At 34.0% G+C, this 19,181-nt stretch overlaps 1 protein-coding gene across 5 annotated transcripts in view; it reads left to right on the top strand.

Annotated features, from left to right (window-relative positions):
• The window catches only part of Nbea (neurobeachin), a 511,635-nt gene that overhangs the window by 65,937 nt on the left and 426,517 nt on the right, over positions 1-19,181 (top strand). For all 5 annotated transcript variants that reach the window (XM_051176972.1, XM_051176974.1, XM_051176973.1 and 2 more), the window contains exons 9-10: positions 6,434-6,631; positions 7,175-7,308. In XM_051176972.1, coding sequence (XP_051032929.1) covers positions 6,434-6,631; positions 7,175-7,308 — 332 coding nt within the window. The remainder of the gene's footprint in view (positions 1-6,433; positions 6,632-7,174; positions 7,309-19,181) is intronic.

Genomic DNA, 19,181 nt, shown 5'->3' with positions numbered 1-19,181 from the left:
ACCAGCTTTGGACCAACTCAGACCTGGGAAGTCTGAGGGACCTCTGACAGAGGAACCAGGATGTATCCCTGGTGCACAAAAGGACTTTGGGAGCACATTCCCCATGGAGGGGTGCTCCTTTAGCCTAGAGACAGGAGGTAGGGCCTGGATCCTACTCCAAATGACTTGACAGATTTTGATGATCCCTCCTGGAAGGCCTCACCCTCCCTGTGGAGTGGGTAGGGAATGGGACTGGAGTGGGGTCTGGGGGCCTGGGAGGGAGAGAGAGGGAACTGGGATCGGTATATAAAATAAGAAAAAATAATAAATAAAAAGAGAAAGAGAAGAATGCTTTTAATAAACTTAGGTTGCTCAAGGCTTTGAATATCCAAGTACTAAGTCTGGACCATACATATATTTTGCTATAGTAGTATTCAAAAAGTTTATAGCAAGGTACTTTTCAAATACAGGGTTCAATATGCAACTTTTAGAATCTATGATTTTGTTTTTAATGACCCAAGATGGACTTTATATTTGTCTTTAAAGGGAAATTGTCAAATACACAGCTAGCACCAGGACATACTTATTGAGTATTGCAGAGTTATTATAATATTCTGTCAATAATCTTCAGTATGTGTTACGGGGAGAGTAATAGGTATTATCCTATATAAATGTGGTAGTTAGGTGTGGCTCATACCTCTTAACCCAGAAGTTTGAGGCCAGCTTGTCTCAAAAAGCAAGTAAGCAAGAAACAGAGTGCCTATATTCTTGACATTAGTAATGCTTTATGGAGATCAGTATTGCAGATACCATCCATCCTGCGACTTTCTTGGCAGTTAGACTTAGCTATTTAGTTAAGCAGCATTTTAGTACATTTTCTCATGTTTATATTAGGCAAATGACCTGATTTAGGGGTTTATGGGTCTACTAAGTGAGGCCCTTCTTCCTTAGTTATTTTACAGATACTACAAATATACAAGCTACCTGTATTATATCTTCTTGTATGTACATTGTATTAGTATGCCATCTGACTTCAAAATATGATCCTCTTGTCTTAGTCTTTTGAGTAATGGAATTTTAGATATCTATCCCAACACAACTGAAAACTTAATGCATTTTTTTTATATTTTCAAGGTTTTATTTTATTAGTTTTTCAAGCTTCTCTTCAGTAAAAAGTTTTATTGTGTATATAAATTGCTATTAAAAGTTTTCTCTGATCTTTAAGATTTTATGACTAAAAATGTCTGGATGTGATGAACAAATGTATAACCAGTAATTAATAAACACAATGGCTAGTTTTATAAAAGTAATATTTCCTTTCATGGCTTTATTTTGGTAACAAATTCATACCACTGTATAAGGAGAGACCACAGTCCTTATGATGATCTATAATAATGGTTATTTCTAAACTACTCTCAAAACTATCTGAATTGCCCATGCAATGTCATGGTCAGGAAAAAGGATTGTGCTCACCGTGAAAGTCAGACTGAACTTTTGATATTTTCTATTAAAATAATGCTTTCTTTGTTTTCTATGGGATTGTACACTGACATGATTTTAAAGTCATGTTGTGTGCTATTTGAGCATAGAAAATCAAGCTGAAGATCCTATGGGTCAGTCTGATGGAGGATATTCAGAAGGTGTAACTTGCTGGCTGTTTTCCATGCTGTCATTTATTAACATCATATACTGACTTGAAGTATCTTTCAACTTTAGTCTTTAGTGAAGGCCAACTGCTAGTCTTTTTTAAAGGAAAAATTATTATATAATTTAAAATTCATTAAAAAGGGTTGAGTTTGCCACATGTGCATATGTAATACATTTATATCCTTTGTGCATGAGTTATTAAAAATGAATGCACTAGGTAAATATGAAAAAAATTAAACTTCCACTTGGAATTCTATGTAATTCATGAACAACTGTGAAAGTCGTCTGACTGAAGGCACCCACTAAATTTGATTGCCCCTGACTTAAACTCAGATTCTCAGAGGAGTCTTTGATACATGTAAGTTGTTGAACAGAAATTTAAATTCAGAATGTTAGGGATATATGTCATCTTATACTGTTTACCTATTTATTTCAGTCTTGTTTTATATTCTCTATTAACTACTTATATTCTTTGGACATGTTTTATTTTTCATAAATCCAATAAATTTGACATAATTGGATTAAGATGCCACTGTTCTATTTCATGTCTTCTCACTGTGGCATGCTGACAGACAATGTGTGGTCTCATAGGAGTGATAATGTAGAGCAGCAATACATATTATATGTTATCTGTGTGGGAAGTTTCTATATTTACTCATATTTTGATATACATTTGTATTTTTCCTGAAAATTGGAGAAAAAATAAAGTTATAATTTTATAAATATATTATCATGTATTTAGAAAAAATTTTAAAGTACAGATCTATTTTGAAAGTTAAGACAGAAAATTTTCCACTTTTATTTTTATTATAAATAAATTCTTTATTATTATTATTTTTTATTTTGCATGTCGATACCAGTTCCTCCCCTCCCTCTTTCCTCCCCCTTCCCATCCACCCTCTCTGCCCCCTCACATGCACCCTGACCACACTCCCCTCCCATCCCCCACACCAATTCCACATGTAGGGCAATGCTATCCAGTTGGGGTCATGTAAATCTGTCAAGTCATTTGAAGTAGGGACTAGGACTTCTCTCCTATCTCTAGGTTAAGGCAGTATCCCTCCATGGGGGATGTGTCTGCAAGGTCCTTTTGTGCACCAGGGATACATCCTGGTTCCACTGTCTGAGGTCCCTTAGACTGTTCAGTCCTTCTGGCTGAGACCCATATTCAGGGGGGCCTGAGTCAGTCCCATGCTGGATTCCCAGCTATCTGTCTGGGGGGGGGGGCTGTTAGCTCCTCTCTCTATGTGTTGCTGCAACCTGGTCTTGTCCTCACTCTCTGCATCTGGATTCTAGTTCGATTCAGTGTTTAGGTGTGGGTGTTTGCTTCTGTTTCCAACAGGTACTAAATGAAGGCTCCATGATGGTGAATAAGTTAGTTGTTGATCTCATTATCCGGGAAGGGCATTTATGGTAGCCTTTCCATGGTTGCTCAGATTAGTTGGCAGCATATTTGTAGGTCTCTAGACCTTTCTTTAGGTTCAGTTTTCTCTTCAAACAAATACTGGTTTTCTATTTTATGTTCATTCTCTCTCTCTCTCTCTCTCTCTCTCTCTCTCTCTCTCTCTCTCTCTCTCTCTCTCTGTCTCTCTCTGTGTCTCTCCTGTCTTCTCTTCCTACCCTGACTCAATCTTCCTAGTGTAATGTATCTTGATTACAATTTCCCCTTCCTCTGTCCTCCCTACTCTTCCTCACCTCCCTTCTTATCTGAATCCATTCCTTTCTGTCCTTCATTAGAAAATTGCAGGCTTGTAAAAGACAACAAAACAAAATAAAATAAAATACAGTAAGATAAAACACAGTAAGAAAAAACTATCACATCAGATAAGGCAAACCAATAGAAAGAAAAGAGCCCTAAGAATCTTCACATACTCAGGAATCCCATGAAAATGCTAAACTGAAAGCTCTAATATATACTGTAGGAGTTGTTTTTTCCTGTGTGGGCACTGTGCTTGCTGCTTCAGTCACTGTAAGTTCATAAGAACTTTTCTCAGTTGATTTAGTGGGACTTGTACTCCTGAAGTCCTCCATGCCCTCTGGTTCTTACACTGTTTCAGCTCCTTTTGTGGGGTTCTCTGAGCTCTGAGGGGAGGAATTTGATGGAGACATCCCATTTGAAGGTGTGTGTTCCAAGATTTCTTACTCTTTGCATAATGTCTGGCTGTGGATCTCTGTATTTTTTTCCATCTGCTTCAGAAGGAAGCTTTTCTGATGGCTGGCTAAGCAAGGTTAAGTCAGGTTCTCTGAACCTTGAGTTTGGTAACAAGAGATGGCCAGTTGGGAGTCTGCCTCTTTCATTATTTGGAGACTTCATTAAGATTGTCTTCTTTCATTGCCTTAGGTTTCCATACTATCTGCAAATGCCCCTCAATTTTAGCTGTCTCCCCCATTCCCTTCCTCTACCCTATCTCTCCTGCCCTCCAATGCCTGATCCTCCTGTTCCCCTTCTCTTTAATCCCAAGCCATCCATAAAATCTATTCTATTCCCCTTTCCCAGAGAGATCTATGCATCACCACTTGTCCCTTACTGTATAACTTAACTTCCTGGGTCTACAGATTGTATGTAGCTTGGTTATTTTTTATGTAATGAATAATGTACACATAAGAGAATAGAAAAACTACAGCATTTATGTTTCTGGGCCTGGGGTTAAATCACTTAAGATGGTATTTTTCCTAGTTTTATTCATTTGCCTGAAATTTTTCTAATGTCATTTTTAAAAAGCAGTTCATTACTCCATTATATAAACTTGCCACATTTTCTTTATTCACTCTTCTGTTGTGCAAAATCTTGGTTGTTTCCAGTTTCTAGCTATTATGAATAGAGCAGCAGTGAACATAGTTGAGCAAGTTCTTTTATTGTTCAGGATTGTTTTAGCTCTCCTGAGTTTTTTTTTTTTTTTCCATATAAAGCTGAGAATTGTTCTTTCAAGATCTGTTAAGATTTGTGTTGGGATTTTGATGGTGATTGCATTGATTTGGGAGATTGATTTCCATAGGATGGCCATAAATTAAATTCTTATTTTATAAAATTCATATTACATATTTAGAGAAATTCTTAAAATATATATCAATTTAGAAAGTTCTTAAGAGAAATTAACATTCAAATTTTATGTGAATGAATTGAGAATCTTAGTATATTTTAAACAAGCAGGGAGTTTTATTTTTTATGTTTTTACAGCTGTGGCTTCTATTCAAGAAGCATTTTCACACATTATTGTTATATGTTAGTGTACACATTAGTGAATATGTAATTTAACTTTATTACTTGTTCATGGATTTTTACTATCCTAGTAAATGCTTATGAGTACATGTTTATGCATGGACTCATGAAGAAACAATGAGTATCTGCAGTTGAAAAATATAGTATGTTTTCAAGATCCTTATGAAAGTAGTAGAAACTCATGTTGGGGATTTATGTATATTTGATTTGCTAATTGAAAAATCAACATACTCCATTCAATTTTAGAGAATACTCATGTCTTACAATAGGAATTAAAAGAAAATCAAATAATTAGGAATCAAAAGAAAACATTTTTAAAACACTGGATCATCAGTCAGGTTATCTGATGCTTGGGACACATGCTTCAGAGGGAATGTTGCTTTCTAGGGTGCTTGGGAACAAGCCTAGCAAACATTTTTGTTTGTTTGTCTTAGGCTGTATATTGGACAGGAGTTGCCCTGATACCTTTGCAGTTTCCCCATGTAACTAGCTGCAGTAAACAAAAAATGTGAGAGACTGGATCAATGAACATGCCACACTAGTTAATCCCTTTGAGTGTAGTCTTGGACTTCCCCTTACAGTCTCATCTTAGTCTGTGGTTCAGATATCATGGAAACTCTTCCTTCATTGAAGAGGTTTGGAAGTGTGCTACTCCGGTTTTAGCTAGTGCTCCCTGTGTCTCCCTGTGCCCAGAATTGCAAGCTCTGCTCTACCTGCATACACTACAGCTCTGCTCTTGCCCACTCAGCCCTGCAGTATTCCCTCTTTTTCTGGGTGTCTTTAGTGATTCTTGATTCCTTTATCTTCCATAAGATAATTTTGTTGCTACAAATTAATTCATGCCTTATTCTCTGGTCTGCAACAAAAGTCAACATGCCAATATTATTTATTAAATGGTAGTTTAAAATTCGTAGGTTACATTTAAAAATATTTTAAGAAATTCTGTTTGCAGGTTTCTTTTGTAGTATATATTAGGGTCAAAAATAAAATTCTAGTTTTAAAATGGCATATTTTGAAACACGTTTATCTTGAGAAGTGTGAAGCAGTGAGTTTTAAAAAGTCATTAAAATTGGAAGTTTTGAGGTGAGAAATAATGTTCTATATTTTACTTAAGTAGAATGAAACATCTGATCCAAATAGGGCAGTTTCACTTAATTCTAATATTGAGATAACTAAATATATTTTAATATAAAAGTGCCATCCGTAACTTTGAATACACATGATTAATTATTCATGTTCCCTTTGTCTTGACTTACATGTAGTAATTAGTAGTTTGAAAATTACTGGTTTGTAGTCAGGCCATAGGCAGAAAACTACTAGAATTTGACAAGACATACTTGGTCTGCAGTGTTTGTAAGTATTTGGATTAATCTAAAAATCGTAGATATTCTTTAAAACATTTATTGTTAATAAATCAAACAGCTCTCAAAACTGAAGTGAAAGTAGTGAAATATATATCACTCCTGTCTAGTGCCAGATACTTGGAGGGAATGCAATAAATATTACTGTATTACTGTTTGTCTGCTTTAAAAATTCATAGTTTACTCTTATTTTAAAAAGACTTTTAATGAAGCTTTATTTTTGCAGAGTACCTTCAAGTTTAAGTCTGAGAGTGATATTCATTTGGCAGAACATCACAAACAGGTTCTGTATGATGGAAAACTTGCAAGTAGTATTGCCTTTTCATACAATGCCAAGGCTACTGATGCTCAGCTTTGCTTGGAGTCCTCACCAAAGGAAAACGCATCTATATTTGTGCATTCGCCTCATGCATTGATGCTCCAGGTAAGTGGATGGGGGTGCTCATGTTGTCAGCACTGAGAGTGTCTGCATTTCCCACAGTTAGCACTACTCACCTACAAAAATGGTTTTTTATTTTGACTTCTTAAACCAAGCTTTTGTCTTTACCTTTTTTACTTACTTATAAACTTGTTCTGTCTGTTATGTGTTTCTGTATCCTTTGAAATAAATAATCTTCTGACTTCTAAACATGAAGTTTCTACGTATAAAAAACTCTTATTTGAAAATGTCTAACCTGCCAACTTGAAAATTGCTTGAATGTCCTTAAATATTTCTTTATTCTAGAATAACTTAATTTGTCTTCATAATTTTGGGATAAAGTCTTCTCAGCTTATTGAAACTTTAAAGATGACTAGTCAAAGATACTTAATTTTTACTGTACATATGTATGTCTGTCAATAGTTAAATGCTTGAGAGCTCTTACAATATAAAAAATGCTAACCATATAAAGATGCCTGGGCTGGGGAAGGGAATAGTGATGAAAATCATGTCATGGAAGTTTACTAAATATTTTTGTCTTTGATATAGGATGTGAAAGCTATAGTGACACATTCAATCCATAGTGCAATCCATTCAATTGGAGGGATCCAAGTACTTTTCCCACTTTTTGCCCAACTGGACAATAGACAGCTCAATGATAGTCAAGTGGAAACAACTGTTTGGTAAGTTTTCTTTGAATGTACAGTATGCTACTGTTTACATGCTTAGTTTTTTCATGTATATTCCATGTTATTTAATATATTATAGTATTTGTGTCTTAAGTGCTAGTAAAAATGTTTTTAGAGCTGAGGCAGACATATATCTCCATATTATAAAAAAACCACCAATGCCTAGATTCTGATTATCATAAAAAGTCCCTCCCTTGGAAATTAAAGAAATAATTCTAGATGTAATAAATTGACTACGATATACAATTAAGAAAACTGTTTAGTCAGTTCCAACCTTACCCATGGCAAATATTCATAGTTCTGTCAGATTATATTAAAAAACTAAGGTAAGATATGTTAATAAGTTATATAGTTTATAGCCTAAAGACTTACTCATTTTATAATCCTATGTCATGATCAAAAATTAGAACAGTATTAAGTTTTTCTGTAAATATAATTCATTTTTGAGGGAACCACAAAGATGGTGGTGTGTTCATGTTCAGGTAAAGGAAATATCTTTTTAAGGAAATTGAATTAATGTTTACTTCTCATAATTTCCCTTATTTTATCAAAAATTCCTTATGTATCAAGCTCTAATTTTCTATATTTTCTAAGGTTGATGATACATTTTAACACTATATAGCTACTTTGCTTTGGATTTTAAGAGCAAGTTCTAGAGACAAATATTTTGTAGTCCAAAAAATGCTCCATTAGGATGTACATATAGTATCTTTTTAATGGGTTGTTGCATTTTAAATAAATGGCAAACTAGTAAATGAAGATGTGGGAAAAGTTTAATATTCAGTAAAATATATGGTTTTATCAGATTAGCTGAGTTGACTTGGAAAACTTCTGTGTTAGTATTGATAGTAGTGTTCTTCCTGTATTAAGAATGTTATTTTGTAAGAAACATGTTTAAATATAAAAGTGGTACTCATTTATGACATTCAGTGCCTATCTGTAGGTTATCCTTTTATTTCAATGAAATATAAAGGTTGGAATTTTGAAAGTCAAAAGCTTTGAAAGAAAAACGAAACCTGAGGTTGTGTTCTTTTGGGCTATTACTTTACAGTGACTATTTGCTTATTTTCAATCTGTGGTAGATCAGTTTAGTGAAAATAGACACATAAAAACAAACCATGCATTTATGATCCTGAATTTGACTAAAAACTGTTTTGTTGTTTATGCTTATACTTAAGGGGAGTGTGATGCATTATGACCTATATTTTAAATTAAATGCTATGAGAAAAAAAAAAATAGAGAAAATGCCTTGCAATTTAAACAGTCTTTAGGAATTACTTGGGATTCACAAATTTTTAACCTGAAAGAGATATTTTCTATAAAAGTTTAGAAACAAGAGTATAGATTGTTATAACTAAGATTACTATAATTATGTATTTCTTTATGGACAGCTGTTATAAAATTGCAAATAACACATGTCATGATTATTTAGGCCTTTTCACCAACATATGGAATTTTTTTGTGTGTGTGATATCAAACCTCATTTTAGCACTTATGTTTATTTTAATATTTAAGTTTTGTTTATTTAATCAAGGAGGTTAAAATGAAGAATTCAGCATTCTGATTTATTTATATTGTTATCATCCGAGTTCCCCCTTATGATTACTAATTCCAGCTTATTTAATTATGTGCATTATGTCCTGAGCTTACAGCTGATTGAAACATGTCACAGGGAAGATATTCTAGTCCTCTTTAATAACAATGTGTATCCACTTCTAGGACTCTGTGGGATTCCATTGTGTGCTCCCTTGAATTCTTTGTATTTTAATTCATGAGCATTTCCAAGTCCTTGATATCTGAGACATGATTTTTATAAACATTCATTGTTAGTTGTATAGTTTATTTTTAAATATTCATTCTTCACAGGGACCAGCATAAAATACAGTGTGTGTCAGCAACACCACCCTTTATACATAAAATGCTAAAAGAAACTTGTTACAGAGGATTTCTGCTTCACTTGACAAATACATGTACTTTTAGCTATATAAAGGTTTATAGAATTCCTTGTTTAATGTTTATTAATAAATAAATAAGAATGGGACCTTAAAGTAGGATTGTCATTTTAGGTTAGCCAATATTAACTTTTTCAGATAGACAAGAATCACTTTAAATTGTTTTAAGTGTCCAATGAAAATTCAGTGTGCTTTTTAAAATTTTGTGTGTTAAAAATACAACAAAATTGCAATAATTTCACATTTTCAGTGGCTTTTAAGAAAAAAATGAGCTAATCTATAATAAGGTTTTGCTGTGGTTTCTATGTTTTATTCTGAAGCATTTTGTTTTCCATGCATTAAATAGTACCTTTTTATAAAACTTTTTACTGTTTCCATAGCCTCAGTTTTGGTTGAATGTGGGGTGATGCAAAATTAAACTCCCTCACTGAGGATAAACTTGCTTTCTGGAGTTTGGATAGGTGACTTACTTGTGCAGGATGATGTTTCTATATTATTTTATACTGAATGTTGCATTATTGTGTTATTACTCAATTCCTGAACTCTCTAGTAAATCTAGGATTCAAATCTTGAGCTTAATATTGATTATTAGTGCAATTATTAACTCGTACCTCAGTTTGTGACTTTGGGACTTAGAGTTACGCAGAATAAGTACAGTAAAATATGTAGGTAGATCCCTTGTGCCTTCTAGGTTTGTTATTAGGGTAAGTGAGCTAAGTGATGCTACAAGGTTTTGTCATATGCCTTATGTATTTTCAACACTGTATATCACCATTATTTTTAAGTTAGTATAGCAAAGGCTTATAATACTTTATATGTGACCTTCTTTCTATTTATGATGTTACTTATGTTAGATAAATACTTAAATATTGAAATAGGACTAGGACTTCAGCTTTGGATTTTGATTGTTGTAATGATAGTATAGAAATCAACATTAGATTCAGAAACCGAAACATTCTAAGATGATTTTTCTTTAGTTGGCATTGGACTTGCCTTCTACTGTAGTACTTTATCTTCAGGAGTGATTGTCATGATTTACTTTTAAGAAAATACATAGTTGTAACCTTCATTAATGTGCAAAACTGAAATGGACTTGTGGATAAATAATACTGAGCAGAGCCAAAAGCTTGGTCAATACATGTAGTAATTGTTCAGGAATTACACTAGTGTGTTATATTGGTGAAATTATGTGTTCCTTAAAATCATTGACCATTTTGAGGAATTATTCATCCCCAGGAACATTAAAACATTCAAATTTCTTTGACCACATCTTTGGTTCAGATAAAATTAAATGTTTTGAAATAAGAACGAGCAGTTAAAACCATTAGGTGATACAAACAAAACAAGTATTCTTTCTTCATTGTGTGTCAGTATAAATGTGTTTTGAACCAATATTTAAGTTCATTTTTTTCTCTATGAAACAAAAAGTACATTGGAAGTGCTTAGCAGAAATTGTGTGGTACAAAGTGAAAGGTTCTTTTGGTTCCAACTCTCTTCTGTGCTCTTTGATTTCAGATCACAGAGTTGATCAGGAGTTGAAAGAAGTTGTATATAACATTCATTGAGTACTTACTCTTGCATTGTGTCTGCTTCATCCGACAGTTGTACTGTCACTTTACTAAAGATTTTTCAAATCCAAACTATCCAAATGTGATAGTTAAGTGCCAGCAATATATTATTTCTGTAAAACGTAAAGAAAATAAGCCACTATCATTTGTATTATAGCCCAATAAAATGTCTTAAATACTATAATTGTGTTATGTGACCTAACTATATTCTGATGATGATGATGAGAGTGAAATTAAACAATCATTTTTATGAGAGTGGATTTAATGGTTCTGATCATTAAGGCTTGATTTTAGAGCCATATGAAGAAACTTATGAATTCTTCTGGAATCCCATTTTAGTGATATCTTAAACTATAATATTCTATAAGTTCAACATTAATTTCAATAGTAATTTAAATGAAGTCATGTAAATCTGTTAGTATTTCCTAGACAAAGAGTCTATAATTAGACCGTAGGGTTTTTTTTTTTTTTCCTAGAATAATGGAATGTAAGACACCATTCATAGAGAATTTCACTGAACATTTGCATTGCATCAGTGATAATGTATTTCAAATGTCCTCTTACAAGGTGAAAATTGGGATTTGTTACTTAATCAAGTTAAATAATTATTTTCTTTCTGTCTTAATTCATTCTGTCTTGACTTACCAAAGTTATTTCTGTAATTAAGTTGACTTTTATATTCCCTTAGCAATAATCAGTCCTAGTTAGCTCTTTTGTCATACATAAAACGACAAAATTACCTTTAAACTTCGATGTTTCATTGTCTATTTTAATCTTATTGTATTCATAAAAGTGACATATTTTTTCATTTTTAATCCAAGAAAATATACTGCTATACATAGATTGTTAGCTTTGTAATATGTGCTTTTAATCCAACTAGCCAAAATATAACATGTGATTGTTTGTGCTTAGCCAAAGAAGTAAAACCAATATTCTTAAAAGATGGTTTCTCCTATTGGAGGTTGCCTTTGTCATTAGAAAATATAAGTAGCACTTTTTATTTTGAATTTTATTTATTTAAATACTTTATTAGATATTTACTAAAGTAGCTCATTTAATTTTCTTTTCTTGATTTTTTAAAATTCTTTTTAGGAAGAACATATTGCTGCACTTAATAATCTCATTTGCACATGGACATTATAGATGGGAAGTGGCCATTTATGTTTTATTCATGTAGACTAAAAACTGGATCATGATTAGCCTTTTCTAAATGTATTCTTAAATCCTTTATAGATTTGGGGGCTCCATAAACTATTCATTTTTAATATTGGTTGCTTTTCAGTTTTTCTTCAGGAAGATTCAGAATCTGAATGTGACTAGAGCCTGAATATTTTAGAGCATCAGTTTTATTTACCCTTCACTAGGATTGTAAGTCTTTCATTGTGTTTGAGCAAACTCATAATCAGTTGCTATGAAAGTCTCTCTGTACAGTAAGATTTTCATCACAATAAAATGCTCCTTTTTCTGTTGATTACCTGATGCAGAGAAGACCATTTGGAATAATTCTTTTGAGACTTTAATGTGAGATATCCTAAAAAGGTTAAAAAAAATACTAGTTATTTCCAAATTCAAGTGTGTTAATAATTTTTCCTTTGTGTTTCATCTGTTATATGTTATTTCAGGCAACATCATTGAGAATCTCTCCCTTGGTAATCTAACATTTAGAAACATGGAAGGCCTTTGTACAATTGCTTTTATATTACTTTGTTGGGATATCATTTAGAGGTTTTCATAATGGTCATATTTTATTTTTGGCAGACAGATTAATTTCTTTATGGCCAAGTTAATAGCAAAATCTCTGCTCATGAGTCTAATCTCTTATTACACAGTAACCCAGTCTGAAACTGAAAGGCAAGAGCACAATAAGGCAAAGATGGAAGAGAATCTTGCTAGAAAGATTTGGAGATACTGTTTCTTTAAAGTTACAGTGGGCTCAGAGCTGTTGCAGATTTTACATGGAAGCCAGGTTTACTAATTACTACTTTAGTATGTTTCAGGCACTGTTGAATTAAATAATGAGAATTCAAGGATTTCCAGTACTGATCAGTTCCTATGAAATGAGCATCTTATATAATGATCATGTGCTAACATACATAGTGCCATGAACTGGTTATTCTACCATACTTTCTTGTGTGGCTAGGAGATAATGCAACATTTCCTCTAAGTCTAAGAGGAACTTCAGTGAGGATCCATTTTCAGAGTGTAGTAGGTTCAGCCATTGGTCACCTTTATTTATAATGGAGTCCTTGTAAAAAAGGCTGTCTTGACACCATTAATTTACGATTTAAAAGCAAAATACAAAAACAAAACAAAACAAACAAAAAAAGCAGACTAGTGGATAGATTGCTGCCAAGGACACAGAAGAAAGTTTGAGATTTGTCCTCAATAATTATTTGAATATTTTTTTTCTCACAAAAGTTAAGACTATCTGTCTTTTGGACTCTGATTTCTGTATACATCCTTGACATTTTTTTTTATTCTGTTTTGTGATTTTTCTATGATACTTTGATGAAATCATTAAATTTGTTTTACTTTAGATCCTTTATTATTGAGCAAGGTTACTTTGAATCTGAGTTTTGAAGATTTTTATTGACAGCTTTTATGGATGAAGAGACTCAAAGCATATTGAAAACATATTTATGTTTTCGGGCAATTAATTCTTCATGGAGAGAAATTGTTAATATTCATTGGTTTCCAAGAAAATGAATGTGCTGTTCTTTTGTTTGTTTGTTTTTAACATGCCTATCTCAGTTGCATATCTGGTAAAAGACAGTGGGCCTGAGGGACTCAAGAAAAATTCTAGAGCATGTCAACACTCTCTATTAATTTTTTTTGTGCCAAATCTTATATAAAATAAAAGGCATTTTAAAAATATTAACTGATAGCTGTCTGTGGGTATTTGAAGAAAATTTTGTTTGTAGGAACATCTAAAACATCAGGCATTAATTAAAATATTTCTGCTAACATTGGTGCCTGGTCACACATTAGGAAAATTTAAAACTCAACTCTAGAAAAGACCAGAGGGGGAAAAATCAGTAGGTACTGAGTTTCAGATTGATGGGAATGAGTAACTCTGATGTGCTTGGTATTGAGACTCTAGAAAAGACTGCAATGAGAAGGGACCATAAGTGTCTTTACCCTGAGTGATGCATAAGGATGTAGATATCTTTTTTTTTTTTTTCCTTTCTGGTTTTAGTTTTTTAAGACAGGCTTTCTCTGTAGTTTTGGAGCCTGTCCTGGAACTTGCTTTCTACACCACGCTGTCTTTGAACTCAAAGAGATACTCCTGCCTCTGCCTCCAGAGTGTTCGGATCAAAGGCGTGCACCACCACTGCCTGACTTAATATCTTAAACTCATTTAACAGCACACAATTATACCCTGATAATATGTATAGTTATTCCTTGTTTGTGAAAAGTATTTGGAAAGAGGAACTATTATTAATACCTGGGCCAAAGTATGATCTGTAGTTAAGCCTTCATGGCCAGTTTGGTCTACAGTGAATATCCTTAACAATTATAGGAGGGAGTAGCTAGTTGTGCATTTTGATTAACATGTCATCAAAGTAACATGCAGTGAGAGTTTTATTTTAATCAAATTAGCAAATTCTTGTTACCTTGAGAAACAAGGATATATGTATGTACTGACAGCCTCAACTCCACGACTTGAATAAATTTCTCAAAATGAAACTTTATTGCTTCATGTAAGAACAGATGACCCATATAAGAACCATCTGTAGCCAGTGTCTCTTATAAACTTTAATTTAGGTACAGAAAGTTAACATGAATATTTTTGAAGTGGAATGTTTGTGCTGCCTTTTCTATTTTGATCAAGTAGTCAGGGATTTTTTATTTCTTTGCCCATAGCTGGAGGAACTGGTTGATAGGGGACACTGAGTACGGATGATATAATCCAGAGAGGAAAATCAGTTTATATTGGCTGAGCATTAAAAGGGATTTTTATCATTTGCACCTAGGTTGCACTTCATAATTTATATCTATCCCTATTTAGTGAAGTTACAGAAGCAAAAGACAGAAAAAAACAAAAACGTAGTTTTGGAGTTGAAAATTATTCTCATAAGGCAGCATTCACATATTTATTTAAATATTAATAAAATAATCTAGGTTTGGTCCTCCACAAGTCAATGTGTATGTTTGTTAACAGTGTGTAGTCGTGGTTACTGAGTATCATGAATTGCTTTTGCAAGTTATTGTAAGAACTGAGACACGTTGGGTGTTGCTATAGTTTTCTGACCAAAGTATAGTGGAATATATAATGTGAAGATAAAAAAAAAATAGAATTAAGTAGGGAGAAAATAGTGGGACAAAATGTTGAAGTACATAGTAGTATATAATGTTTTGTTTTTCCTCAGGTCTGCTTGTCTTAGGATAGGAAATGCAGTGTCAAATTATGCATGAAATTTGGTGGCTTTCTTTAAGAAAGATATATTGTTAACATGGACAGGTGCAGTTCCCTCAAAGATTTATTTTAAGTCTCTTATTCAGAGGAGCCAGTACTTATTTTATTAGAAGAAAGAGATTAGAGAATTGCACACGAACTCTCTACCTTTGTATACCACTAGAGACTCCTGTGTAAGGAGTAAGGTTTTCCGCCTACCGCTGGTCTTGTCCCACCACTGCGCCAGCCCCAATTAACACACTGAGACTTGTATTTGATATAATGCTGTTAGCCAAGTACTAGTTTCTTATTGGCTAGCTCTGTCTTAATTATTAACCCATTGCTATGTATTACCGGGAGAGGCGGCTGTCAGTTCTGCTCTCTCCAGACTCTCCATCCTGACTCTCCTTCCTCCTTCCTCTTTCCTCCTTGTCTCCTAGTCCCACCTATGTAGCTTTCCTATTGGCCAACAGTGCTTTATTCATTAACCAGTATGAGAAACATATTTACAGAATGACATCTCCCATCACTTCTGCTCTCAATTTGTTCATTTAGACCATGACTATAATGGAGCTAGGGAATTTAGCAAAGGAAGCTAATCTGGGAATTGGTAATAACTAGCATCATCTCTGGCATACTGATTTCTTATCTTGTGAATTTTATGAATTGCCATAGTTCTTGGTCAGAATTGCAGCTCAGTATTATGAAAGGATCTGAAGACAATTGGCACCATGACACTATATTCACTTGATTAACTGGTGATGTTCTGTTATCACTGGTCTTTCCCATTTGCATATGAAAATTACAATAGTGAATTACATTGGGCCATCATAGTTTGAAGATTCAATTAAATTAGTAAGAATAAAAAATTCTTATAGTGAGCATGTTCTATCTTTTTATGTCTCAGTATGTTAGAAGAATATCTTGTATTTAGCAAAATACATTGCCTTGCTCTTTGAGAGCTCTGAGAAGTACACAGTAGTAGGTAGAGTGAGTAAATAATGCAGACTTCTTCGTACATTTAAGGTAGTGTTCTTTATACTCAAGAGTGAACTATGTGCACTAGAAACCTGGAATTGAGGAAGGAGGTGTAGGTGTAGTATTTTGAGAGAAACCATAGACTATGAATGAGAATGACTATATCTCTGAGAGAAGCCCTCTATTTTTAGTATAAAAGTCACTTGTTAATTTTCCTTTCTGCATTCTGCCTTTTTTGTGTCCTAATTTCTAATAGTCGGTCTCGTCTCAGTGAAAGCCCAAACTATACCAGCCAAACCTGAGGGGGACATCCTTCCCTTTGACCAGTGAAACAAATCATCTTTGAATTTTCTTTTTAAATTTTTTTTTATTTCTTGTTGTCTTGCTTTTCCTTCTTGTATCTCTAGATATGGGAAGAATTAGAGGAAAACATAGAAGAGAGACAAACAGAAGTCTTAGTTTTTGATAGAAAACTGGAAGTGTCAGTGAGATCCTAGAAAGGGGAGAGTTCTTTACTGTGAGCCTTGGTGGTTTTTAAAGCCTCTGATGTGTTTTATAACTATATCAGTGGGTCCAGCCAATGCTATAAGACATAAAACCAATGAGTTACAGAGATTGTAAGCAGAAAATTACAATTACAATGATCAGTTTTCAAAGATGACATGAATTTGTATAAACCAATTCTCAAGGAATTGACACAGATTCAATTCTAGTTTCATTTTAGTAGTTTTACACTCTTTAGCTCGTCGTGTAAGATAAAATTTTCAGAAGCAAAATTATTTTTCTCTGTATCTATTAATGTGCTCGAGAACAATAAAAAAATACTTTCAAGATGATTTTAGAGACTAGAGAGATAGCTTAGTGTTTAAGAGAACATACTGCTCTTGCAGAGAACCTGAGAACTAAGATTGTTTCCTAGCGCCTGCATCAAGTGGTTAACATCCATGTGTAATTCCAGCTGAAGGGAACTAGTACCACTGGTCTCTGAATGTACCTGCATGCACATACTGAGAAAGGCAGACTGTGAATTTGAGGGAATTTTAATTAGCTGACTTTAGGAATTCCCATAAAGCTACAATGAAGACACATACAAACATTTGGATTTTTTCCTCTCTCTCTCTCTCTCTCTCTCTCTCTCTCTCTCTCTCTCTCTCTCTCTCTCTCTCTCTCTCTGTGTGTGTGTGTGTGTGTGTGTGTCTGTCTCGGTGCAAATACACTTTGAAATAATGCCAGGAGGGGTCTAGAGAGACAACCTGTTCTTCCAGAGGTCCTGATTCAGTCCCCAGCAGCTACATGATACCTCACAACCATCTATAATGGGATTTGTGTATATATAATAAAAGAAATATCTTTAAAAATGTCAGGAAATCACCTGTCAAAGTTAGGCAATGTATCCCATGTAAAATTTACTTTAAAAAAAATGCCTAAATAAGAGGAAATATAAGAGGAAAGGTTTGTAACAGGCTGGACAAAGTCTTTTTAGTTATGACACTAATTCATGAAAGAAAATATTCACACTGTATCATCAGAATCAATACTCCTGCTCTGGATAAAATGTGGTATAGCATGAATAATAAATCCTCACAGACAGGTATTGGGGTTAAACCTGAAGATTGAGGAACAAAGCTGCCAGCCACTAGAGTTCAGACCAAAAGGACAATCCTGTCTTCAGACTGCCTTCTACCTAGACTGCATCTGTCTCCACCAAACCTCAGACTGCCACCTGCAGTCTGTCTCCTCTGGCTTTATATTCCTCTCTTCACCTCCCTGGTGCTGGGATTAAAAGTGTGAGCTTCACATCCTAATCCCTTTTAAATAGTGTCACTCCCTGCTGACTAAGCATTCAAATATATGAACCTATGGGGTACCATTCTCATTCAAACCACCACAGTGGTGAGCAATGTCATCTGGTAGTAGCTTTTTGAGGAAGCTCTTAGCCTATTTTCATAGTGGCAGTAACAGTTTGAAAAAGCTTTATCTTCTATATAGCTTCCTAAAATGCATAATATGGCTTTTAAAAGTTTAAGGAGGTACACTGTAATGAGGGAACAGTGCCTATTCCAGATACTATAACTCAAATAAAAACTGTGGTACAAGGAATGGGTTACCTTTTTTTAGGTGTTCAGTGGGTTCTCATAGACCCTCCCCCAAATATTGCCATTGCTCTTTGTTAACCTCCAAAATTTGATTTTAAGACCCTTTTGCTGAAGACACCATATACTTGAGGTATAAAACATAAACAAATCAAGTTAGTACCCATTCAGAATCTGTATTCCTACTTGGTGTTTCTTATAAGCTGGAAGGAGTTATATACACTACTGGAGGAGGAGATTAATGATCAGTCTTACTTAGATGTGAACCCTGCAGGTGACTTTGCAAAATATGCTAACTGTTTCAGTATTGGCACACAAGTGAATAATTAATTACTTCCTAATTTTACTTAAGACTTACTCCAAAAGATGGATCTCATTCTTGGTACTATTAATGGAGCCAAGGACTTGTAGGTCATAGGCCCTAGGAGAAAACATAGATATAGAGAAATGGATACACTATTAAAGTGACTCCTAGAAAGTTATTATAGTCATAGACTAGTGAACCTTTCAGTTCACATCAGAGAAACCTCTTACTACTGTAGATGGCAGTTAATACAGAGATCCATGGCTGGTCAGAATGCAGAGAATAAGAGACTTTTGAGTGCTTGTCTCCAATTGAAACCTCTCTGTATCATACCCAATCCTCCATCCTAAGGTTCAGTAATCATCTGGGAAGACAGACAGGAAGATTCTAAGAGCAAGAGTTAGTGGAAGACTACAATGAAACTGATTCTGAACCTAACAAAAAAGCTGCACATTTGGACTCACAGTGATTGTGAGCATGCATAAGACCTAAATCCCATCATGGAGGTGCCGATGTAGTCAAGAAGATTCCACTGTAGCTGAGAAGCTATTAGCAGTTGATGACTGCTGGGAGAGA

Source organism: Phodopus roborovskii, unplaced genomic scaffold, assembly GCF_943737965.1.
Source record: "Phodopus roborovskii unplaced genomic scaffold, PHOROB, whole genome shotgun sequence".
Taxonomy (NCBI): Eukaryota; Metazoa; Chordata; class Mammalia; order Rodentia; family Cricetidae; genus Phodopus; species Phodopus roborovskii.
Note: the sequence above shows the minus strand (reverse complement) of the source record. Positions and strands in the feature narration are given on the sequence as shown.